Source organism: Montipora foliosa, chromosome 4 (genome assembly GCF_036669935.1).
Source record: "Montipora foliosa isolate CH-2021 chromosome 4, ASM3666993v2, whole genome shotgun sequence".
NCBI classification, from domain to species: Eukaryota; Metazoa; Cnidaria; class Anthozoa; order Scleractinia; family Acroporidae; genus Montipora; species Montipora foliosa.
Genome location: NC_090872.1, coordinates 43910167 through 43934345, shown reverse-complemented (window position 1 = coordinate 43934345; position 24179 = coordinate 43910167). Strand labels below are relative to the sequence as shown.

At 39.1% G+C, this 24179-nt stretch overlaps 1 protein-coding gene across 1 annotated transcript; it reads left to right on the top strand.

Annotated features, from left to right (window-relative positions):
- Positions 1-1184: 1184 nt before the first annotated feature.
- On the top strand, positions 1185-20198 carry LOC138000838 (glutamic acid-rich protein-like). The gene is made up of 6 exons (XM_068847502.1): positions 1185-1402; positions 1942-2025; positions 4556-5121; positions 11661-11829; positions 12692-14637; positions 18772-20198. Exons 2-6 carry the CDS (start codon positions 1986-1988, stop codon positions 19234-19236), a joined length of 3186 nt encoding a protein of 1061 aa, XP_068703603.1. The 5' UTR covers positions 1185-1402; positions 1942-1985; the 3' UTR covers positions 19237-20198.
- The last annotated feature ends 3981 nt before the right edge of the window (positions 20199-24179 follow it).

Genomic DNA, 24179 nt, shown 5'->3' with positions numbered 1-24179 from the left:
CTTACTTCCTCCACACGGACTGGCCCAGTGCTAATGCCTTTGATTTCCAGAGGTGGTTGGTCAATGATTGTAATGGGATTTTCAGGTTGCTCTCTATTTAGGACTTCCTCAAAATGCTCTTTCCATCTTTCCAATCGTGTGTCTTCCTCTGTTGTGACGTTGTTGTCCTTGTCCTTGATTACTGTGCTGCTATGGCAATCTGGTTATGATATTTGCCATTTGGGGACGTCCACGTTGTCTTGTGTATCTCTTTGTGTGGAAACTGAAGGTGCCTGTGATGACAAGACAACCTGACCAGCGGTTTCGTTAAAGCAATGGTTTGCTGGGGGTGCTCAGTCTCGCGGGCTCAGAAACCTGGTTGTGGTCATTGTCAATTAAGGACGTTCGCGCCCATTGCTACTGCGCATTTTTGCGCGCATGTCACGCACACGTCATGCATCGCAGACCACGAAGGTAAACACGATGCTAAAGGCGCAAACATTTTCCACAAGAATGGAGCCTGAAAAGCGTGTGGCACCAAGGGATAGCAGTGGACCCAGGTCTTCTCGGAATGGCACGCAATGACGTGAGAGTGCGAATATACCATCGCTTTGAGAACTTCGCAGCGATTTTACTGTCTTGAATGCTCCGTGACCCCTATTTTTCTTTCCATAGATCACTTCCTTTTCTGATTTTGTCCATTTTAACAAAAAACAAAAAAAACCTATCCTATGCGGGAGAAGTTACAAATATTTCGCCTTTTATGCTCTCGTGCGACCGAAGTTTTCTTTCTTAGACTAATATGTATCGTTTTTGAAGGTCTATTTGACCGCAGAAAAAGACAGCAGCTGCAAAGGCTAATTTAGTTATATTAGTTATGTTGAATTGAGTGCGTTTACCTGATCTAAATTTCACTAATGTAGCCTTTTTTGTTGCTGACAGTTGTAAGCGAAGATCGTCTTAAAGTAACGCAATCTTCTAAAAGTGCACCTCATGAAAAGGAGCACAGTGACCCTTCATTTTCTTTGCCTTTATGGCAAAAGTAGATCATTACCTTTCTGCGTGGCAAGTTTAAAAAAAATCTGTACGCGGGAACATTTTGGGCACGTTTCCTTTGAAGCTGAGGGATACAGGAATGGTGTCATTTTCACACCCAGGCTCTCTCCTTGTATCAACCCTGAAGAAAAAACCGAGAGCCGACGTGAGAGACTGGGGTCATCGTTTCAGCAAGGAGCAAACTTCTCATACGACGCGTAATCTCAGAATTTTGATCGAAGCCGAAGAGAATCGAAGTCTATAACTTGTATTCTTTATTTGTTAGAGATGAAGCAGCGAGGTTCGGTCGCTAAGCAGCTCAATCCCATGTGTTGATAACGGTGTCTATTTGCAGCGGAGATCAAGTCATGTTTTCATTTGTAAAGTGGTAAGAAGAATTAAGACTTTATTCTATGAGTTAAGCTTACATGTAAGCAGCTAACGTTTTAGTGATTGTGGTTTATTACATTTTCTATAGGCTTAAGTCCATCTGGACATTGCTATTTATAGGGATCAGGATATCGGGAACAAAAAGCGTTAATGTGTTCTATTTCTATAAAGTAGCCGTTGTTGACAGTATGTAAACACCAGCACCTCGAATGTCTACGCCCTTGCGCTTAAATTCTGGTTCTTTTCAGGCTGATCAGTCACGTTTTTCGAATTAATTTACCACAATGCCACAAAATTTTACTTTTGTTTGATCTTATTTTTGTGAAATGCGCCTGTATATTTATCGCGCGTGTGCCAACTCATTGGTACGTGTGAAACCCTTTTAATATATTAATTAAGTCTTAAATACAAAAATCAATTAGTTTTTTAATTCAGAGCGCGGCTTGAGGTTCTACTTCTACTTTATAAACGGACAACGTTCACGCATCAATCCAGGTTATTCTTTGAGAAGCCTGTCATCTTTTTTACAAATTATAGCACACTTCACGCGACCTGAGGCGACCGATTACAAAGAGGTCAACATGGCGGAGGGTGTTCTGAAAGGCTCTCGATCAGCTGAAGGTAAGAAATTTTAAAGGCCGGTTTAAATGATACGATTTGTCGGCCGATTTTGTCGGGCCGATAAATCGTACCGTGCAAATTGTGTAAAACGTGTAATTTTTCCTCCCCAAGACCTCCCCGTTATCCTTTTTAGTATCTGCTATTTAATTTTTTACAGCATTTGTGCGCATTACCCACGCGAATACCGTTAGATTGACAAGGCGGTATCTATCCGAGTGTCGGCCCGACTTAAAAAAATTTGTTGCAGTGCAACAGATTTTTTGAATCGGACCGAATTTCATTGCCATGAATCGGTCATTCATCGGCTGACAAAGTACACGCAAGATTTGAGCTCTGACGCCGTCGGGCCGATAAATCAGGCCAACAAATCGGAACGTGTAAACCGGCCATAGCCCGTCGATTTTAAATTTGTAGTTTAATGATTACCGAATTGTAGACTAAAACTGAGACTAGTTTTAATTTTCCATTTTTGGAGCAAAATTTGATGACTTGCTTAAGTTTTGTTACTTTCCCTTAATTTAATCGTCTTGTAAATAAATCCAAGGCTTTGTTTATCTCGACCGTGCTGCAGTATCAAGGCTTTAAAATCCTTGATTTTCCTCAATTCTGGTGTTCAGCATTTTGTAAAAATGAATCAAATGAGAGTGATTGTTTACCTCGTTTCATTGCCATTTTTCATAGTGAAGCAGCAAAAACCGTGCCAACTTTTGCGGATATTGGTCATAGAGTTTAAAAGGAAACTTGAACGGTTGTTTCGTATGATTATTTGCTTTATTTGGGAGAAAGATCTCAACAAGCTAAGGAGAATTTGTTGCCTAGGTTAGCCCAGTCAGTGAAGTGGTTTCAAGACTGATAAAGACTCCTTTGGATGAAATGCAGAGATTCAGTAATTAATAAGCACTTTAGTTCACAATTTGGCTTAGTTAATTACATGCACATTTATTTTTGGAATCGGAAAAATAGATGGATTTTGCGCTGGGTGCACAATTCAGGACCTCTGTGTTTATTTTCTGTACTATGAAACTGTTTTAATATTGCTCACTCATGTGTGACAGTGGTGAATCCAATATAACATCTAAAATCTAGTACTTTATTTAGATAATTATTGTTTGGAAAAGTCTTCTTTTAAGCTTCATACCCTTCACCTTTTTTAAATACAATTTTAACTTGACAAAGCTGCCAATTCTGTAGAATGCTGGAAAATGAATAGCAAGTGACACAGTGTTTCTTTTTGCAGGGATCATTATTAGTACTGTTGTCATTATTAATATGGGAATATGGTGCCCTGTATTCTGTGTGTTTATTTAAAATAAAAAAAACACATTTAATTTGAGGGACAGAGTTTGAGTTTTAGGTGGAAACCTGATTTTTGGACCCTTAGTTACTGGTATACACTTCAATGGCACATTCAAGACCTTGTTATTTAACTTTGTACTTGGATGCCTCGTCATAATTATTTTTATTCCATAACCACCTCAACCCATGTTATGCGGTAAAGCCATGTAAATTTCCTACTACATGGTTTTAAGTGGTCACGAGAAAGCATTACTAAATTCAAATTCTGTTTCTTCTGTTGTTTGAAATTGTTTGGCCTTTGTGTGGATGAACGTGTTGTGACTGTAGTACGTATTTCCTGCATAGTTCAATATTATTAGAAGTCTATAAGATCAAGAATGTCAAAATGCATTGTTTGAAAATTCATGAATTTTTTGAAGTAACTACATGTAACATCTTTTGGGATGATTTCTACTCTTGGCTAAATAATTACAACCCTTTTAGTTTACAGTAACAGATATTTTATTTTGATCCTTCAAGGCTTAAAAGGATTTTGATATTTTAAACCATTTGTTATTGTTAGCTAAATTTATATTTGCAAAAATATTAATGCAAAGGGTGTCTTGAAAACAAAGACTCCTAAGACTCGTAAGACACCAAAGACCCCAAAAACTCTAAAACTAATTAGAGACCTCCAATTTTTTGTGACATATGATTTCGACAACCTGCAGAGTAGTGATGCTCTGAGTTGGACACTTTGCCTCATGCATTCTTGGAAAATCTCACACGTGGTGGAAAGGTCTCTGTTGATGTTATAGGTCTCAGGTTATACTGCAAACAGCTCTGTGAGGAATAGAGTTTCCATGTCAGTTGAATTCAGTTGTTGAACTTAGCCTGGAAAAGTCGATCCTTTGAGATAATTACTGAACACAACAAGAATAATAGCTCCTTTTGGAGCCACCACATCTAAAGTTATAACAGCAATGATCTACAGCAGCAGGTCTTCAAAATATGGAATCATTTCAGCCCTTAGTTTTATTACAGATCCCAAATCATGCGATCTTTCCTCCCAAACATGGTCTTCTAGATAGCTGCTCCCTTAGTATTAGTCCCAAAATAAGATTTAAAAGGTATAGTATAAACAAGCATTTACAGTAAATGTTGTTCCCTGTATAATTAGGATTCAGGAAATGATTGGAAATGATTGCTAGGGAAATTTTATTGCATGACATTTATTTATTCGTGTATTTTGTAGGGTTGGAGAAGCCAGAGAAACCAGGAAAGTTATCCCGTGATCTCTTAAGCAAGTTTACATCAGATCCTTCTTTGACTCAAGCTCAGTCTGCATTACAAGGGCCTGGGAGTCGACTCAGTGCTCAGTCCTTTTCATCAAGTTCCGTGGAGACTGCAACATCACAGGAAAACATTCAATCAAAGAAAACTGCAAGTGTTAGAATCAAGGAACCTTATGAAAATGAAGAGCATTTGTCCCCGAGCAGTGCTGACGAAGACATGCTCTCAGATGAAGACACAGGCCAAGAAAAAAAGAAAAAGAAAAAGAAAAGATCATTGAAGTGGAAGTGGAGTCCATTAAAAAGGATGAGAAGCCTTTTCAAGAGAAAGAAAAGCCCCACAAGGGTCAAGTCTTGTGAAGCACTTCCTACAGAGCACTACAAAGCAACTGATGGTCAAACTTTGGCAGACAGTGATGAAACTTTAAGCAGTCGAACAAAATCAGAACCGTCACTGACAGATGCCCAAATGAAAACACCGCTAAAACCTGTTGTACATAGACCACAAAGTGATCCTTTCAGTAAGGTGGTGAGTGATACATGTTCATGCTACACGGTACTGTACATGTATAATAGTAAAATTAATCCTGATGCAAAAGGGTTCTCCGTTTGTTGGACCAATTACATGTTCACAAATATAATACATTTATGATGTTAGGGTCTCTTATCCAGGAATTTCTACCTGTAGTTCTTTGCTAGAGGTCAAATGCAAATTACAGCTTCTACAATCTTGGACAAAGCTGTTGAGACAGTGACACAAATTCATGTTAATTTTTACACACCCCTACCTACACTCCCCTTCCCATTCCCGTCCCCCTCAATCAATGTCACTTCATACTGTCATCTGGCCTACAGTACAATGTATATTTCCAACCAATATAAATCAACATTGAATTTGGGGAGAGGGGAAAGGGCGACTCTTAAATGGATAACTTTCTGGAGTACCCAAAATGTCTCAGGTTTTGTCCTAGACTGTAGCTACATGTACATGTGTACTGTTTTCTATGTGACTTCTTTGAGGGTTTCCTCATCATTAAGAAACCTCAGGGGTAATAAGGAATGTTTTAGAAGATAAGGGAATGAGCCCTGCCATGACAAGTGATTAGAACCTTCAAAAGAGGGGGATAGTACAGGGCTTGACACAAACTTTTGACACCACTTTTCGTATAAGCCGGTAGTTACAGTGCAGCACTTTTATTTTGAGGGGGTTTGTGCAGGAATATCTCGCGGCGCTCACAGGTTCCTGATCAAATGGACTGTATGCAATGTCGAGATACAGTAACACTGCGGTTACGAAAGGGTTTGCAGTTACCCTTATCTCACCAACTATCATGACACAACCACTAAAGCCTATACTTATCGGCACAGTTTAGAACCTGGACTGGACTTTGGACTCTGGACTCCAAATTAAAAAATATAAAAAAATAACAAAAAAAAAATTAAGTGAAGCTATGATCTTCGCAATTATGAATGCAATTTTTCAGGGACTTCAACGGGGTCCCCGTTGAAGTCCTGAATTTTTCAGGCTTCTCTACGCAATTGTAAAAATTGCATTCATAACTGCGAAGATCATAGCTTCACTTGATTTCATATCCGCAGTTCATATGTTTCATTTCATATACCATTTCATCAAAAAAAAAATTAAAATAAAACGGAAACAGAAATTAAAATTGTTCAAGGTTGGCACCGCAGAGTTTTTGTTGTTGATAACACAGGGTTTTAGGCACATGTCACGTGACTGCCCTTTTCTGGAATGTCATGCAACGCTACCACCTCCGGGTGGGGGCAAGGAAAGAGGGTGCACATACATTTTTGTCAAGTAAAAAATAAAAGTAAATAAATAAAAATAAAAAATAAAATGGAAAAAATAAAAAATAAATGTTGTAGAAAGAAGATATGAACATAGTTTGGTTTGTAAACTGGGGTTTTTGTTTATAACACAGGGTTATTTGCCTCATTACAAGATGAAAACAGAGGGGCTGGGGTGGAGGAAGGAGGGTGCTTGCACATTTTTGGCAAAGTATTTTTTTTTGATCTATGGTGCAAAGGGGTGAATGACAGAAAACAATTGCTGATTGTTAGCGAACCCCTAAAACACATACAAATGATTGTTGTAGGATATATTGCGACAGTTTTAATATTAAAACGTGACTATATGTTAGCTTACGATTACAATATTTACCAGTACACATGCTCTTTGTGTCAACTGAACGATTGAGGACGGAGGACAGTCGGAATTATCACAAGAAAGGGTAGAAACGCTGCTTGCATAGCTCGTACGTATTCCACACGGCCATGAAAATACACGTTTGACGGGCTACTTCGCTTCTGAACACCGTTTTGCCAGTGGGACCTCCTCATGGCCGTGATAATGACGACCATCTCCTCGGTGCATTTTAACAACTGGCCGCAACCGTAGCTTTTTTTAACTGACTGCTGGCAAAATTGGAGAAGGCCAAGTTGGAAGGCACCCTCTTGCATTTTTGGAGGGCACAACGCTGTTTTATCCGCCACGGACGCATTAGGTGGAGCTGCACTTGCCGAGGAAACGTGTTTGTGCTTAAAAGGAGATAGCGTTAGTTCGACCTTTATACCGGGATTTAAATTAACAAACGGCAAGGGGGCTTAATAGGTTGCTGGAAAGGGATATTGGGGTGAGGGGGAAAAGTCATCTTGTAGACCAAACTAAAGGGTTTCTACTCAATGTATAAATTAACATTTATGTTGTTGCCCTAATAGAACTACAACCTTGGGGGTGATTCCCTCTTGGTCGGATGGGAGGGGGGGGGGGGTTCTTGTAAGTCCCCGGTTTAGTTTGAATTACCAGAAATATTTCCAACAATCCTGACTAAACGAAATAGTTCTTACAGTACCGAAATGTACTCTTTCATCGTTTGGTGGGCGAGACAGACTGCCGCTATCAGCTCCAGTTGACACCACTGTGGTGGCCGCATTACTGAATGAGAGAGATATTTAAAAGCTCACCTGCGTTTGTGTTCCCGTATGAGAGACTGCATTCGCTCCAGGTGCTGAGACAGTGGCTTCTTCTTTGCGTCCAATAAGAACACCATTTTTTTGGAAAAATTGTGTCATAACTGTAAATGGAACACGAACAATTCCGTTTTCTCGCGTAGTGATGAATAATGGATTGTTTTTGTCGTCTTCATCGTCATCTTCATTGGCATAACTTCCTGTGGGGCTTTTATGCCTTCACTGTAGAATTTCTTTAGGACAGCTTGCTTTTGCGCTTGTGAGTTGCGATAAAAGACGGTCTCAGGAACCGCAAGGTCAACATACATTGGATCTAGTTTTAAATCTCCAATGCCTGGCAAGGCCAACTCCTCCTCCGTTCTCTGTCGTTGTACTGTTTTTAAGAAGGCGAACACAGCTAGGTAAGGACAGCCGCTTCTTTCCAGTGGCGGCTTTTTCTCTTTGTGAGACCGAGTTCATACATTCGTTTCCGTTTTGGTCGTAGACACCTGGTGGAAATCCAAGGCTGGACATTGAAGGAATATCTGCCTTGTACTTCATAAAATAGTTCAAGAAAAGTGCCCCTTGAGGATGGCGACCCAGTCAATGCTTTTCATCGAACTCGTCAGGTGTCAAACAATCTATTAATCCGGGTTGCTTATTGATGCCAATGGTTTTTCCGAAAATATCTGTTCTAAATTCTTGAGAGATTTGTGCTGGTATTCCCAGTGCAGCCAATTTTGAAGAAATATTGTCTTTCATGTGAATGTGACAGAACAGGTGCAACGCGTAAGGCAGAGGCCTTCCAAATCCGTCAGCTGACGCCTTTTCATTGTCTGTTCCGTACACGAGAACGTTTTGCGTTGGGCCGTGTAATAGCTACCGGGCTCCTTTTTATGGTGGAGAAGGATTGGGAAGATGCGGACTGGATGGCTATCCTCCTTTGTCCTGAGGAGCAAGTGACGATAAGTTGTCATGGTTAAAAGTTAAAAGTTTCATCAACTCCAAGTACACTGAATTTTGCCGGGTTTGTGCAAAATCGCTCAATGTCCCTCAACTCTGGCTGGTTGCGAGTACGATGCATGGATCGGAAGAATTATCTACTTTTCGGACAAAAGCGTTTTCAGGATTCCTGGCATCATCCTTTAGCATATGTATAAGTTCTATGAATTCATCGCCCTCGTTTTGTTGGTTTTTTTGCTTAAAATTTGTTGTATCAGTATGGTAAAAGCCGATCAACCTCGTTCCCAGGGTCTCTCTTCTCTGCCTCCATTGTCGTTGAGAGAAGACCCTGGTTCACGCTGGTCACGTGTCTCCCAGAATCTGGGAGGTTGGCGAAATGTGTGTTAGGGGATGGGTGGCAATGTAGGCTTTGTTGACATTGCAAAGAAGGGAATCAGCACGCAATTGATTTTGTGGCCAGATAACCATTGACAAAACGTTTGACAGCAGTATTTTATGTACTACACATATGGAACCCGATGTGAAAGAAAAAAAGTTGTGGTCAAATCGATCAGACGCCACAGAAAATATCCTCACGTTATTCAAGTTTTCATCCGTGTGAAGGTCCGGATCAACGAAGAATGCTAATAGTTTGCGACAATTTTAAAGGAAAGAAAATTTTGTCGTGCAAGAAAACAAGCGAAACGGTTATACATGGAAAACAAACATGTTCAGCGATCAGCCGGTGTGTTGTTATTTAAGTTCTCGAGTCACATATCGACCTCAAATCCATCAAATCAAACTGTATTAGCATGTGCAGGTATTTCATTTTGTTCTTTGATTTTCGTTTTTCTTTCGAAAGTTAAACAACGTGATTGCTAAGGTCGCAATCTTGTACAGCGAGTTGACAGTTTGACTTATGATATTTATATTTCAACAACTTCGTGTAAATTGTCGTTAAGATTTTTTTTACCACTGCATCGCGCTTTAATAGCGTGTATATTTTTAGTCGCAGTAAAATAAAAGAGACATTTTTATCAAGCCAACGTAGTGTTTGGTGTATTCTTTTATGTTAGTGTTTGTTCTGAAGAAGCAACTTTGGCTACTAACGAAATTAATTTTTTTTAAAGCGAACGTCAATCGCCGCTCGACATTGAAGTCGTCTTGTCGATCACAAAAGCTCTTGCTTTTAGTTTGACCGCTTTTGTGGGAATTCATCTCCTGTGGGAATATAACATCAGCTCTTTTGACCTTTTTATTTTAGAAATGCCTTGTTAAACGAATATTTTTTCGCCCAGGTGCGGTTGCGGGATCAAAATATAACGAAAACACTACCTTAGTGGAAAAATGTTTGTCGACGAGTGCCACGTGACCAGCGTGAACCAGGGTCTTCTCTCAACGACAATGGAGGCAGAGAAGAGAGACCCTGGGAACGAGGTTGAAAGCCGATAACAACACTGATATCTTTTGCCGTTTAGGTATCTCCGCCCCCCAAAAAAGCTGCAATATGAGAACCTTTAACCATCCCTTGCATCATTTTCACAATTTGCAGTAATTCACCGTGTTCATTATGTTTTTTTTGAAGTGACAATCCCCCGTGTCTGTTGCTAGCTTTACGTGGTCTTTTTCATTGGCATTACATCTTTTTCTTCTGGTTTTCCAGCTTATATTTTACTTTCGCCTTTATTCCTGACTTTGATATCATTTTCATTAAGCAGCCTGTTTTCATTGTAAATGCCTGTATGTCAATATGCAGTTCCATTTAGCAATGCATGGGTAGGAACAGGAAGGTAGAGATAACAGTGCATACCTGGAGTGCACACGGGCACCTTTTACAGATGCGTAGGTTTAAAAACGTGAATACCACCTGGAAAGTTGCTCTTTAATTAGATTACTATGTGGCCAAAGTGGAAACTTAACCTGACAACGCAGCAGCGAACCAACACTTGCCTTCAAATTCAAGAAGATTTTGGCGTCAGATTTTGCGATTCACGGCCACAGGGTAACGGTAGTCATGATCACTTTCGGTGAAATGAAACTGTTGTGACCTTGTTATAACTTTCCTGAATTTACTTGGCCAGGCCTAACCCTAACCCTTGGCCACGCTATGTACTAAGGCTACTCTGTTTAACGTCTGTTCAAACTATCCTAAAGAGAATGAATGTTCTTAGTCATGCGTTTCGGTGTAACCAAAAGAAATTATTTGGAAGGTTAAAAGGAGACGATGCAGAGATCTAACCAAAGTGCATGCTAGAAATTCCTGAACGGTTCTGAAGACTGTGCAGAGTTGAGTAGAAAATAAATGTAAATTGCCAGACAACTGAGATGCGACTTCAGTAAACACTGTGATACATTCAAGGTGTTCGATTCCTTTTAAACCCATACAGAATTTGCCATTGGGCTTCAGTCTTGTACATAACATCACAGTTATCCAAATAACAGTAGAAACAAAGCATAAGTTGTGATATCCGGCGGCGAAAGATGCAATAGCCTTTTCACGCTTAGTTTTTCTTATTTGCATTACAATGTAATCTAACGTGGATGCGAGGCAATTTCGTGTTAAAACTACAAAACAGCCCGAAATTTCCTCACATACATGCTAGATTATATTGTAATGCAAATGAGAAAAACTAACCGTGAAAAGGGGTATTGTTGTCAAAGGATATTACTCGTCACTTTGAAGATTCCAGATATTTATTTTTCACCGCCTGTCTTGTTTATCCAATTGACTTTTCATTAGTGAGCTCCATAAGGGTATATTTTGTTTAAAGATCCACTAAAACGTCATCCGCGTTACAATGACAGTGACAAGTTAAATATTCTCCTGTGTCCACCGGATAACTCTATGTATTTCTACTACCCCTGAAACCGACCAAACATACGCCCAGAAGACTCTATGCACAAAGACACTACTTAGCAGGGGAAGGACAGGGAAGACTTTTCCCGACACGGAAAAGAAACAATAGAATAATAAGAAAAGGACACATTCTACCTATTTTCCGACTGGGATTGCCATACTGGCAACCCAGTAAAAAACTTTTTTTTGTTGTTGCAAGACAGTAATTTGGCCTTTGTGCTGACTGTAATAGATGTATTTCATTTCTTAAATTTTAAGCCACATAGTAAAGGTCTCTTTGTTTCTGTCTCACATTGTAGAACTCTGATAAGTTGTTAAAGGGATTGCAAAATATGCAATATAAAGGCCAGGATAAAAGCATGAGTGAAAGTGGTGCATTTGAGGAACGTGCCCTGTCGTCAGATTCCTTGCATTCTGTTGGTACATCACTGGACCTGAGCCTTGTAAGCTCTGATGGTGGAACAGAAGGTATGTACATTGTTCCTGTTTCAAAATCATACATTGCAGTAACAATAAAAACTGTAACTGTATGTTGACATTTTAAAAGACACCAGATGCAACTTTGTCCTCAAACGTGGAAGATCTGTTTTATTTGTTGACACTAAACTAATTCACCATTTGGCTCAGTTGAAATAGTACAATACTTTTGATAGGCCTGAGTGCTCATACCATGAAACTGTCTGCACTGGTCATTAACACTTGAACCCTGAAAATAACCCAGAGTATTGTAAATGGTTTGGCTTTGTAGTTGTGTCAGATATGGGCAATGAAGTGAAGAGCCTATCTAACAACATTTCTTCATAATATGTGACGTGCAAAAGACCACACATTGTTTGTAAAGAAAAGGGAAAGATACATGAAGTGGACAGATCACAGATGTAGTGGTTTTCTCGGCAAATTTGTGGCGGACAAAAACCCTGCTTTTACATGTATGTGCTACAATTATATATATATTGACAAATATATACGGAAGAAAAAAACAAATAAACTACAAGTTCATCCCTACAAGCCTGTTTCGTGGTCGCCCACTCATCACTTGTCATCCCCTGATGAGTGGGCGACCACGAAACAGGCTTGTAGGGATGAACTTGTAGTTTATTTGTTTTTTCTCTTCCGTATATATTTCGCTCTACTTCTATGTATTCAGCACTGTTTTACGAAAATCAAGTTTCACACTTAATATTGACAAATAGATCGTTTAATTAGTGTTAAGTGTGTTCTTCAAAGATGAAACAGAGAACACCTGACAGTCTGTTGGTACTGTAATCCTTTCAGCTAAGCGCCTATCCCATTGAAATTGGCTCATGACACTTTGTTGCCATTTTTGCAGCTGCTGTGAGTTTTGAAAATCTACCAAGTGTTTCATCAATTGATGGACTGCAGGCCGCTCATGACAAGATCAAAATTGCACCAAAACATCGCCGACCTCCTACAAGGATGCAAACCAAGAGCTCTTCCATGAACATGAAGAATAATCCAGTCAAACCACACAGGCGATCAAAAACAGATCCCAAAGACCTTACTTCTTCCGAAGCTGATGACAATCAAGACCAGGAATCAGGAGGTATAAGGAATTCAGATGTTACCAGTGGAACAGAATTAGAGACACCAGAAGTTATTTATGAACCCAGCAAAGAAAGCATTGTTGCGGATTTGAAAATGAAAGTTAATGACATTCTCAAGAATCTGAAGGAATCATCTGAGCCTACCAGCCAAGACAATGTAGCAGACACGGAAAAACAGGAAACACAACAGACAGAAAAAGACAAAGTAGAAGAGGACTTGGTAACTGTATCTACTACAGATAACGAACGGAAGGAGGCAAGTCAAACAGAAAAAACGGACACACTTTCTGACAAGGAAAACAATGGAATTAATGGCAAACAAAGTCTCCAGGTGGAAAATGAAGCAGAAACTGTCATGGCTGAAGATAAAGTTCTTAAAGAACGTAATGGCAAGAAAGAAGTCAGCAGACCTGTATTGGATATGGGAAGAAGATCAGAGTCTCTGCAGATATTTCACATGAAACACAAGACTGAGGAAACCAGTCCTAAAGATAAGCCCTCGCCATTAGGAAAAGGACACTCATTCAGTTGTGCAGAATCTAAAGAAAAAATCAATGAAACGAAGGTTGCAGAACTGATAGTAGAATATCAACCAGAAAGTGCTGACCAAAAAGAACAATCTCCTGATTTAAAGGCTCAGTCTGAGGAGACCAGTCCTAAGGATAAACCCACACCATTGCGAAAAGGGCGCTCATTCAGTAGTACAGAGTCCAAAGAAAAAGCTAGTAAAACGAAGGTTACGCGACTGATAGAAAAACAACAAGAAGAAATTGCTGAGCAAAAAGAACAATCTCCTGATTTAAAGGCTCAGTCTGAGGAGACCAGTCCTAAAGATAAGCCCGCGCCATTAGGAAAAGGACACTCATTCAGTTGTGCAGAATCTAAAGAAAAAATCAATGAAACGAAGGTTGCAGAACTGATAGTAGAATATCAACCAGAAAGTGCTGACCAAAAAGAACAATCTCCTGATTTAAAGGCTCAGTCTGAGGAGACCAGTCCTAAGGATAAACCCGCACCATTGCGAGAAGGACACTCATTCAGTAGTACAGAGTCTAAAGAAAAAGCTGATAAGATGAAGGTTACGGGACTGATAGAAAAACAACAACAAGAAATTGCTAAGCAAAAAGAACAATCTCCTGATTTAAAGTCTCAGTCTTTGGAGATCAGTCCTAAAAATAAACCCTCACCATTGCGAAAATGGCGCTCATTTAGTAGTACAGAGTCTAAAGAAAAAGCTAATAAAACGAAGGTTACGGGACTGATAGAAAAACAACAAGAAGAAATTGCTGAGCAAAAGGAACAATCTCCTGATTTAAAGGCTCAGTCTGAGGAGACCAGTCCTGAGGATAAACTCGCACCATTGCGAGAAGGACACTCATTCAGTAGTACAGAGTCTGAAGAAAGAGCTAATAAGACGAAGGTTATGGGACTAATAGAAAAACAACAAAACGAAATTGACAAGCAAAAAGAACAATCTCCTGATTTAAAGACTCCAGCTGACAAGGTTGATTATGGAAGTTCAAAGGGAACGGAATCTGGAGACTCTGACCGTAAAGAAGTTGAAACTTCGTCTCCAGCGCCAAATGTGGCTTCAAAGAAAGCTTTCAGCAAGGACGAGGGATTGGGGCAGCCTGCATGGATTCAATTGGCAAACAAAAGAAGCCAGAGGTTATCACAACTGATCGAGGAAGGCGGTCAGGAAGACAAGAAGGTAAGAGTTTCTCAACAAACGTTCACGTTTATCAACATGGTTTGGCAAATAAAAAGCACTTCTAAATTGCCTCAAAGCTCCGGCTTTTTTCGTCAAGTAGTTCAACACAAGTGCTTTAGATATGCCAAGGTTGTTGTTTAGTTTGTCGTTGAAGAATTTATGGTTGAGGTGATTGACATCACTCAGTAGTCATAGTTTGTACATTGTACTTTTGAAAATTACATTGTTGTCTTCAACAGACGGGTTGTGCTGAATCATTTCAAGAACTTTTCTTTTAAAGTGCCTGTGTTGTAAAAAAATATATTTTGCTTATTTTAAAGACCTTTCAAAACGATAAAGAATGGTGTTTTCTATTTTGGAATACCTTCTTTCGTTCCAGAGATGTTCAAGTTCTTGTTTAAAGAATGATGACGTCACGAACATTACAAAGGACTGTATTAAAGGGAAAGTACGGTCTAGAAAAAGTTTCTCTAAATTACTAAAACTTTTCCCCTGGAATTAGAAAATAACTGCCGTTTTGTCCAGTGCCCTGTTAACATGTGACAAGAGCACTTCGAAGTTGCCTCTTTCGTGACTAGGAGAGCGCCATCCTTGATATGACATGTTATGACGTCAACAAACGTGCTTGAACTTACCAAGTTCTTCGTTCCTTCATCACTTTCTCAATGTTGTGTGACCTTTCTTAACCGAGAAATTCAAATGTAACATGAACTATGGTAAACTGTCTTGGGGTTCAATAGGTAGAAGGCCATGTAGGCCATAAGTGCGACAGAAACTGAACTCACTTAGGACTTGTAGATTTTCTAGTCGATTAAACTAGGCGGCAAAAATCAGCCGGATCAAATGTAAACAAGACAAAAACCTTGAAAATGCGACATAGAAATATTCGACAAGCGTTCTTCTTTTTTTTTTTTTGTTGTCACTTTCTTAATTCTGCGACAGCCGTCTTTGATGCTTCAGCAAACGTATTTATTCGCTTTCACACGGGGAAGCGTTAAATTTAGAATAAGCCAACGAAACTTTTAGATGTTGCTCAACACACTACGCATAGCTGGGCTTTTTGACAGCAACAACTACTGCTGTTGGGGTGTATTCTTTCGAGGGGGATAAAACTAGACTCATGTGTAGACTTGAGAACACAAAAAAAAAAACCCGAAGCCTATACTGGAAAATGCAAATTTAAAGAAAAGTTGGCCGGCGAAAATAAAACGTGGATAGATTCCTCAAACCGGGAAACCATATTATTGTATTGTCTGTTCGGGTGTCATTTTAGCAAGGAGGACTTCAAGCGGGATCTTCAGGTGTATGAATATTGGTCTTGGTGGCATTCGCTTCGTACTGAAATCTCAGTCAACCAGTCCAAAATATCATTATATTGGAGCGAGAAAACTGAATCCAGTCATACACAGACAACTTTCACTGTTATGCACTTTTCCAGGCAGTAAAATAAACTTAACTTGAAATGTAGTTCAATTTTGTTACCTTTATAGAAACTACTGAAACGATTTCTTCTTACCATTCGATGGAAATTTATAAATCGATCGTTTCTTTTGAAGTTGTAGCAGGGGTCTCGTAGAAATCCACGGTAGACAGATTAAACTTGATTTCCAGGCGTTTATTTCACAGCAATGAGCACTTGATACCACCGCAAGCTCTCTTTCGCTTTGTAAAACTCCTGCATATAACTTAAGGCCCGTTCAAACGGTCATTATAGTTGATGATAGTTGATGATAGTTTCAACTATCACGCACGTTTGAACACGAACTATCATTCGCTATCATCAACTATCATCAACTATCATGCAGTTTGGACATGTTCAAATTCGACATGATAGTTCATGATAGTTTTTTCCGTTTGACCGAGCGGATGATAGTGCATGATAGTTTTTCGGTCAGCGGGGGTAACCAAGGCGGGCTCAATGCAATGTGGCTACCGCAAGTTTGCCATCGTCCTGTGAGGAACAACAAAACAATAATTTGGACGAATAATCGATACATCCCTTTCTCTTCTTTCCTCCGTATCCACTCTTTCGTCCTTCCTCGTTTGTGGCGGCCCAGCAACTCTTCACGTATGTCATCCTGCATTACAGCCACTAAAATTGTGGCAATAGCTGCTCTTCTCGGCTGATACACAGCCATTTTCTTCACGAAATTCAAATCCCCGCCATATTTGTTTACAATCGCGCGCGGTAGGAGACTAGGTACCAGTTAGCTACGCCAGCACATTGCGCGATTTCGTCAACTATCATGAACTATCATGGACCGTTTGATCGCAAACATGATAGTCAATGATAGTGAATGATAGTTGAAACTATCATCAACTATCATCAACTATCATGACCGTTTGAACGGGGCTTTACACATAAAACCCTGATTAACGACCACGAGGTAAATCTGTTCTGATGGTGGAGCCAATATCAATACAATTTGCCTTCTGGATTAAGATTCAAGTCTACAAAGTATCGATCTCCTCGCCTGTTTTCCTTGTTTACATCAAGTACATCTAGTCATACGGAGAAATCCTTGACCATTGCTACATCATAACCTCGTTTGCATACACAAAAAGAAAGATATCGGATTTCAGTTTTAAATTGCCTATTTTTGAAGCGTTATTGTCGGCTATTTAAACACATTAAGCCCAAGTGAGTGGTCAATTATGACAATACAGATAAAGAACTTTAGATTCAGAGGAATTTTTTCTAGGCCGTACTTTCCCTTTAAATCCCAAAATTGGGAATATCTCCGAAAATATTGGAGTAATGTTATTCAAAATTGGCACCAGTTATTTTCATCAAATCAAGCACAAAGTGACACCATTAAGGTGTTGCCATGTTAACACTCTTGTTTCGATTCCCTCTCTGCAATGAACCAAATATCTTGGATTTTGAACAGATAAGTACAGGTAGATGGTCAGACTTGAAACACATGTGCTGCCCATGATACTTTAAATTTTTGTATCAGCTTACCGAGAGTGAACACGTCTTATTACGACAATAAACGACAAAATCAATCCTGCGTCAAATAGACGCAGCAGCAAAAAAATGGTTGCCAAGGCAACAGCATCGAGGGTATCAATTTGTGCCTTACTTCATGTAGATTACTGCTGCCAGGTTTGAACAACACCCATCCAATATTTTCGGAGATATTCTTAATTTTTTATGGTTCAATGGTTTGTATTCTAAATACACAATCTAACAAACCTTTCCAATGTGAAAACATCATTTCAACAAATCGTCGTTCTTCAGCTCAGGTTAAGTTATACATACAGTCATTTATATATTACAGTCATTTGTAATCTCTTAACAAAAACGTGAAAAAGACGCTATTCCAAAGTAGAAAACACCATTTTTCATCATTTTGAATGGTCTTTAAAATAAGCAAAAGATATTTTTTACTTCATAGGCACTTTAAAGGGAACCTCCACAGGAAATAATCACAGGAAATAACCTTCACAGTCAAATCAGTGTAATTTGTTTTAAAAAAAGCGTTTGTATCCGAAATAATAGAATTTTAGAATCGCCTATTTTTGTTTTCAAATTTTGTCAGGCGCTGCTATCTTGAATCATTGTGCCGTGTTACGGTTGCCCTCTTGTTTTTAGAGAAAAGCTCTTTGTGTCAGAATAATAGGGCAACCGTAACACGCCACAATTATTCAAGATGGCGGCGCTTGCGAAATTTGAAAGTGAAAAAAAGCGATTTTAAATTATAACTTTTTTTCTATAAACACTTTTTAAAAACATTTCGAGCAAATTTATTTGGAAAAATTATTTCATCGGTTTAAAGGTTCATTTCAAGTTGTTCACGTGCGGTTTGGTTGACACTGGTGTCTCAGCCATCCGCTTTTAAATGTGTGAATATTATGAGCAAACACGAGTAATGAGAGATGTGTTCCACTGACAGATCAACAAGGGAACGAGGACGCACGTGAAAACGTCCAAATATTTTGCAACTTTAAAATGAAAATGGGGTTGTGATTAATTTTTCTATCTTGACGCATTGCAATGATTGAACACTGTCACTTATGAAGGTTTGTCTGCGAAAGAAAAACTTCTCGGCCACTGCAAAGGTTTGTCTGTAATACTGGGCTCGTGTTGAGACTTCTTTGATGAATTGCTTTTGTATTTGTTCATATTAGGCCTTGATAAATATGGCATCTGGTGTATCATCATCAACTGTCCCTCCCCAGCACAAAATTGCTGAAAAGAAGAATGGTGACAAAGATGTCAAACCAAGCCCTGATGTTAAAGAAAAACCAAAAGTACCTTGTAAACCAGGGGGTCTTGCACAAATGGTGACGTCAGCAAAGCCTCGTCCCTTACGCAAACCAGTTAACAGCACTGCAGAAGAGAGAAAATTACCGGGTAATGCTAAGCCATTCATTCACAATAAACCAACGGTAAACAATCAGCTGGACAAGTGTGCAGTCTGTGGTACAAGAGTTTACCAAATGGAGAAATGTAACTTTGACAGCAGTGTGCTTCACAAACAGTGTATCAAGTGCGCTGTATGTAAACGACTTTTAACAGTTGGTAATTTTGTTATGGCTGAGAGGAAAGTGTACTGTAAGCCGCACGCTAAGACCGTAACTGTCACTACATAATAAAAAACGAAGCAGTAGAAGAGGTAGTCTGCGTAACAGTTGGCACGGCAAGTCGATTTGAATGTTCAACGAAGCTGCTTCGAGGAAAAAATGAAACCAGGAGGGAGAGAGGGAGCGGGAGAAACTGCACTCTTTTTTCACCTTGGTCCACCACGTTGGAACTTCTAATCCGTAAACAAGGTCAAACTAGAGATTAATTCCTAGGATAGTTAACAACAGTTCACTGAAGTGGAAGTGGCTAGTGGTGGATAATCGCGGCTCGGTAAATATTCTGCCACTATTCACCGAGATTGAAAAGAATAATTGTTTTAGTATATACTCATGAAGTGATCTCAACTGAATCAACAACACTTACAGAAAAAAAACATGTAAAGTCCATTTAATTGACATCTCAATTCATCCGTGGAAAACGTGCAAGCGGCACAAAGCATGCGCTAAAGTTTTTATAGAAGCGTCAAACATGGCGAATTAAAAAAATGTTTATTCACTCCGTAGGGAGTGAATAATGCTCAATTACTCCGAGATAGCGAACCAATCAGATTGCTTGAAACACCAAGATCACTGAGTGGGTATATACCAACAAAGGATACTCGGAGTGTCCAATCAGAGCGCGCCTTCAGCGCTATACACTGTTTTAGTTTTATATGCTGGTTTATCGCGGTCATCGATGTGTCGCTTGCCAGCTTCTTAATCAAGTTTTAATTATTCATAAAGTACTTTGTTGCAAATTATTTTTTTAGTTTTCTAAATATTATTTTTGTGGGTTTTAATATTCATCTTTTTCTTGAGTTAAGTTCCAAACGTATCTAGATAGTTTTATGTTCGCCATTTTGTATGAAATGATTTTTAGATATTTATCGTTTTAAAGTAACGTCAATCGATTCTCGTTTGAATTCCAGCGTTTGTCAAGTGTTTGGTAAAATGAAAGAGGTGCTTCTATTAAAATTGAACCTTTAAAGCTATTAGCAAGACTCCTTACTTGTGTACGGATTACGTTCTTGGGTGATCTAGTTTTTCCCACCGTCAGTGGTCCTGTTTTTCAAACTTGTCCTCTCAAAATGCGGACAATATTGAGCCTTCAGGTGGTTGAATCAGGATCTGAAACTAATAATAACAAAGAGGTCGAGTATAAGATACGTAAGAAAAATGAAAGAAAGGAACAGTGGAGCTGGAAAAGGTTATGCACGGACAATTTGTACGACAGACGGAAGAAATATTAGGGAATGAATCCTGGTTTTAGTTAAAGAAAGGAAGTGTAAAAAGGGAGACTGAGAGTCTTCTATTATGGCAGCACAAGAACAGGCGCTTGCAGCGAATCTGATGAAAGCTAGAATATATCAAACTCAAGAGGACAGTAAATGTCGAATGTGTAGAAAGGTGGATGAAAGCATAAATCATATTGTGAGTGAATGCCCTAAATTAGCACAAAAGGAATATAAAAGGAGACATGACTGGGCGGGTAAGAAGATCCATTGGGAAGTTTATAAAGAGGAAGGTTTCATTGTCAATGAAAAGTGGTATGAACATGTACCTGAGCCAGTACTAGAGAATGAGAGATGTAAAATATTATGGGATTTTACGATGCAGACTGATCACGTAATAGAGGCAAGAGGACCGGACATGATTGTTGTTGAAAAGAGAAATAAATGTTGCAAAATAATAGATTTTGCAATACCATATGATAGCCGTATTGAGGAGAAAGAAGTCTAGAAGGAAACTGAAAACAATGGTAATTCCTATTGTAATCAGAACTGTTGGAACAGTTCCAAAGGATTTAAAGAGGAGACTAGAGAATATCGGTATAGAGACCAAGATAGACGAGCTTCAGAAAAGTGCTATTCTGAACACGGCAAGTTTGAGGAGACTTGTTGTCACCAAGCTTCCTGAAGTTCCATTGGAAATCCAATGTGCGAAAGCAAGATGATGATGATGATGATGATGATGATAATAATAATAATAATGCGAGGTTGGTATACAAGGAGGAGAAGAGGATTGTTTTGTTAGAGATTAGTTGCCCATGGATTTTAAATAGGGATTTGAAGGACTAGGAGAAAGCACTGAAATATGCTCCCCTGCGGTACGAGCTTAGCAAGCAGTTGCCAGGGTACAGTGTACAGCAACACATTGTGCATTGTGGTTGACGCCTTAGGAGAATGCTCCGCAAGTGTGAGATCTAGTATCAAGCAGCTCTTTGGATTTGAGGAGACTCTGTCCTGAGGCGAGTCCAAAAGGCAGTGGTATCAGGAACCCTTAATATCGCAAGGAACTTTAAAATTGCAACAAGATAGAACACCCGAGAGATATGGATAATAGTTTAATAGATTTCGCTAGAATACGACTTTTTATGTAATGGTTTTAGGTCGATAGATTTTGCTAGAATACGACTGTTTTTATAATAGTTTTTTTTATGTTTTTAGTTTAGTTTATTCCTAATAAGAATTAATATTTCAGTAGAGACTGGTTCATAGGTTACGCTTTGACGCCCTATGTATTAGTATTTTAAATCACCATTCAGAAGTGTAAAAAAACCTTCGATCCTTTGGTCACCAAGAATGGTAGAAAGCAAGTTAACAACATGAACTTCGCTTTTTTGATAGTTAAGCTGACGTATATACCGTTGCCATGGCAACATTCATAAATATAAACAGGCCTTTAAAATCGGTTTTGTTTATTTGCAGAAAATCTGGTCGTTAGATTTACTTCATAATTTGCATGCAACAAGCCTGTAACGATGCTCACAAGTTAACACTATTTTAATAATAATTTGACAGAGAGATCTTTAATCATCCCTTGTTGAAGGGAATCTGGAATCTCCTCTGTTAAAGTTCAATTTTTTTTTCAATAAACCAGTTACTTCTTTCCTAAAGTCTTTTCGGGCAAAATTTCGTTAAATTCTAACGAGTGATTCTCGAGAAATAGGCGTATTTCCGAGAAAGCTATTCCGCATTCAATCGCAATTTTTTAACTTACTACGCATGCGCTGCATTTCACTGGGTTCTTTCGAAAACAAAGAAAAAATTTACGAATTGCGGAGTTCTTTGCATCATTTCCTTTTCTGACATACATTTCTCATAAAAGACTAAAACCATCAAAACACTTTGTTCAATTATGAGGAAAAGCAATACAGATAGCGGAAGCATTGAGCAAATAAAATGTTTGCTGTATTGAAGCCATGTTTATTTTTTTTGCAATCCTTGTTCGGCCACCTTAATAGTAGATGAGAGCTGGGCACTTCTTTCTAGTTTCTATCGCACTGTGAAACAGAAATGCGTGGTTATTTACTTGTCAACCTTACTTATATCCTTGACGTGTATCTGAATGACAGTGCATTCGATGGGCAATGGCAATTTGCTATCGCTTGAATCCAAGACTATCTGTATATATCGTTCTTCCTCTTTCTGTTTGCAGTAAACAGTATATGATGGAATGAAAGTGTCTCTCAGAAAATTGACTTAGCCGAGTAGTCTCGCATAGCTGTTTGTTTGGCGCTGCTCGTCAACAATACTAAGGAATTTGAGAAAAGACGACGGCCACGCAATCGCCAACCCCAAAAACACATCTTTGGTTTTAAATTGGAGAAATGATCGGGCACCACATGCGGCGGCAGACATTTTACTTGCACATCACATTTAATTTTTTTTTTTTACATCCTGCAAAATAACGGCGTCTTGACTTTAAGACCGTTTTTGTCAATGCAGCTTTGGGATACTTCGGCCATATGCATGTTGTACAAACTGGAATAATTCGAAATAACTTATCTTTTGAGGTGAGTGCGAGCTCAGTTCCCGAAACAGCCGCTGGTCAGCAAATAAGGTGGGGTTTAACCGAGTTTGCATAGTTAAACCCGGGGGCACTGTCATGCTAAATTTACTGTATTTAGGTCAAAACTGGGTAAAAATCTAAATTTGTACTTAAGCTCACACGTACAACATTCCTGACAACCCACTGACAAGATATCAAATATATTTATTTCACGAACAGCTATTTGTATTTAATTTTTGGCGACTTCCAGTGTACACCATCTCCAAACGTTTTTCAACGGTTTCAATCCATTTCCATCCTCTCCATCCGTGGATGCAAATAAGAAAGAATAGCTTCAGTGCACGTCAGTTGTTGTTGGCAACAAAACTATACCTTTTTTTTTTTTTTGGTCTTGAAAGATGCAAACACGTATTTTAGTGTTTTGAAGTTTGACTGAAGTAGCGTGGCACTGCCCCTTTAAGGCAAATGAGAAACACTCAAATTTCTTAACCATGAAAATCCGTAGGCGCACGTCGTCGTCGCTTTTTCGCATTCGTTGGTGTATTTTTTTCTTAGCTACAGTAGTCACAGCAAGTTTTAAACCGGCCAAAAAGGGTACCTTTTTCGTTATAGTTAGGAGCTCTCGCTAGGCTGGAAATCTCGTTCGTGGTCATGAGCCGTAAGCCCCTGTGTCCCAGTAAATAGACAAATGTGAAAGCACGATCCGCCAATTTTATAAAGAGAAAACCACCTTGAAGATACGAAGTCCCTTTCGGTAAGGCGTCTCACAAGACAAAGATGAAGTAGCCATTTACAGCTTTATCAGGAAAGAAAATGTTAACGAGAAAAATATTGGTAAAGGGAATAAATGCAAGCTGAACTTATATATATTTTTAAAAAAGGAAACATTGTAATTTGGGTGGGATTGCTTGGGAATTTAACCGATAGCTATAGGGTTTCACAGAAAACGGCAATTTCTAGTGGAAACGAAAGATTCCTGTTCTTAAGTTTAAAGTTCAATTTCGCTAAATAAAATCCTAAATTATTAAAAAGCGGTGGCGCAGCAGTGTTCCGAAAAAGGTTGGGAACAGGGATAGCGCAATGGTGATAATCATTCGCTTCCCACCAATGTGGCCTGAGTTCGATTCCCGGACTGGCGTCATATGTGTGTTGAGTTCGTTGGTTTTCTACTCTGCTCTGAG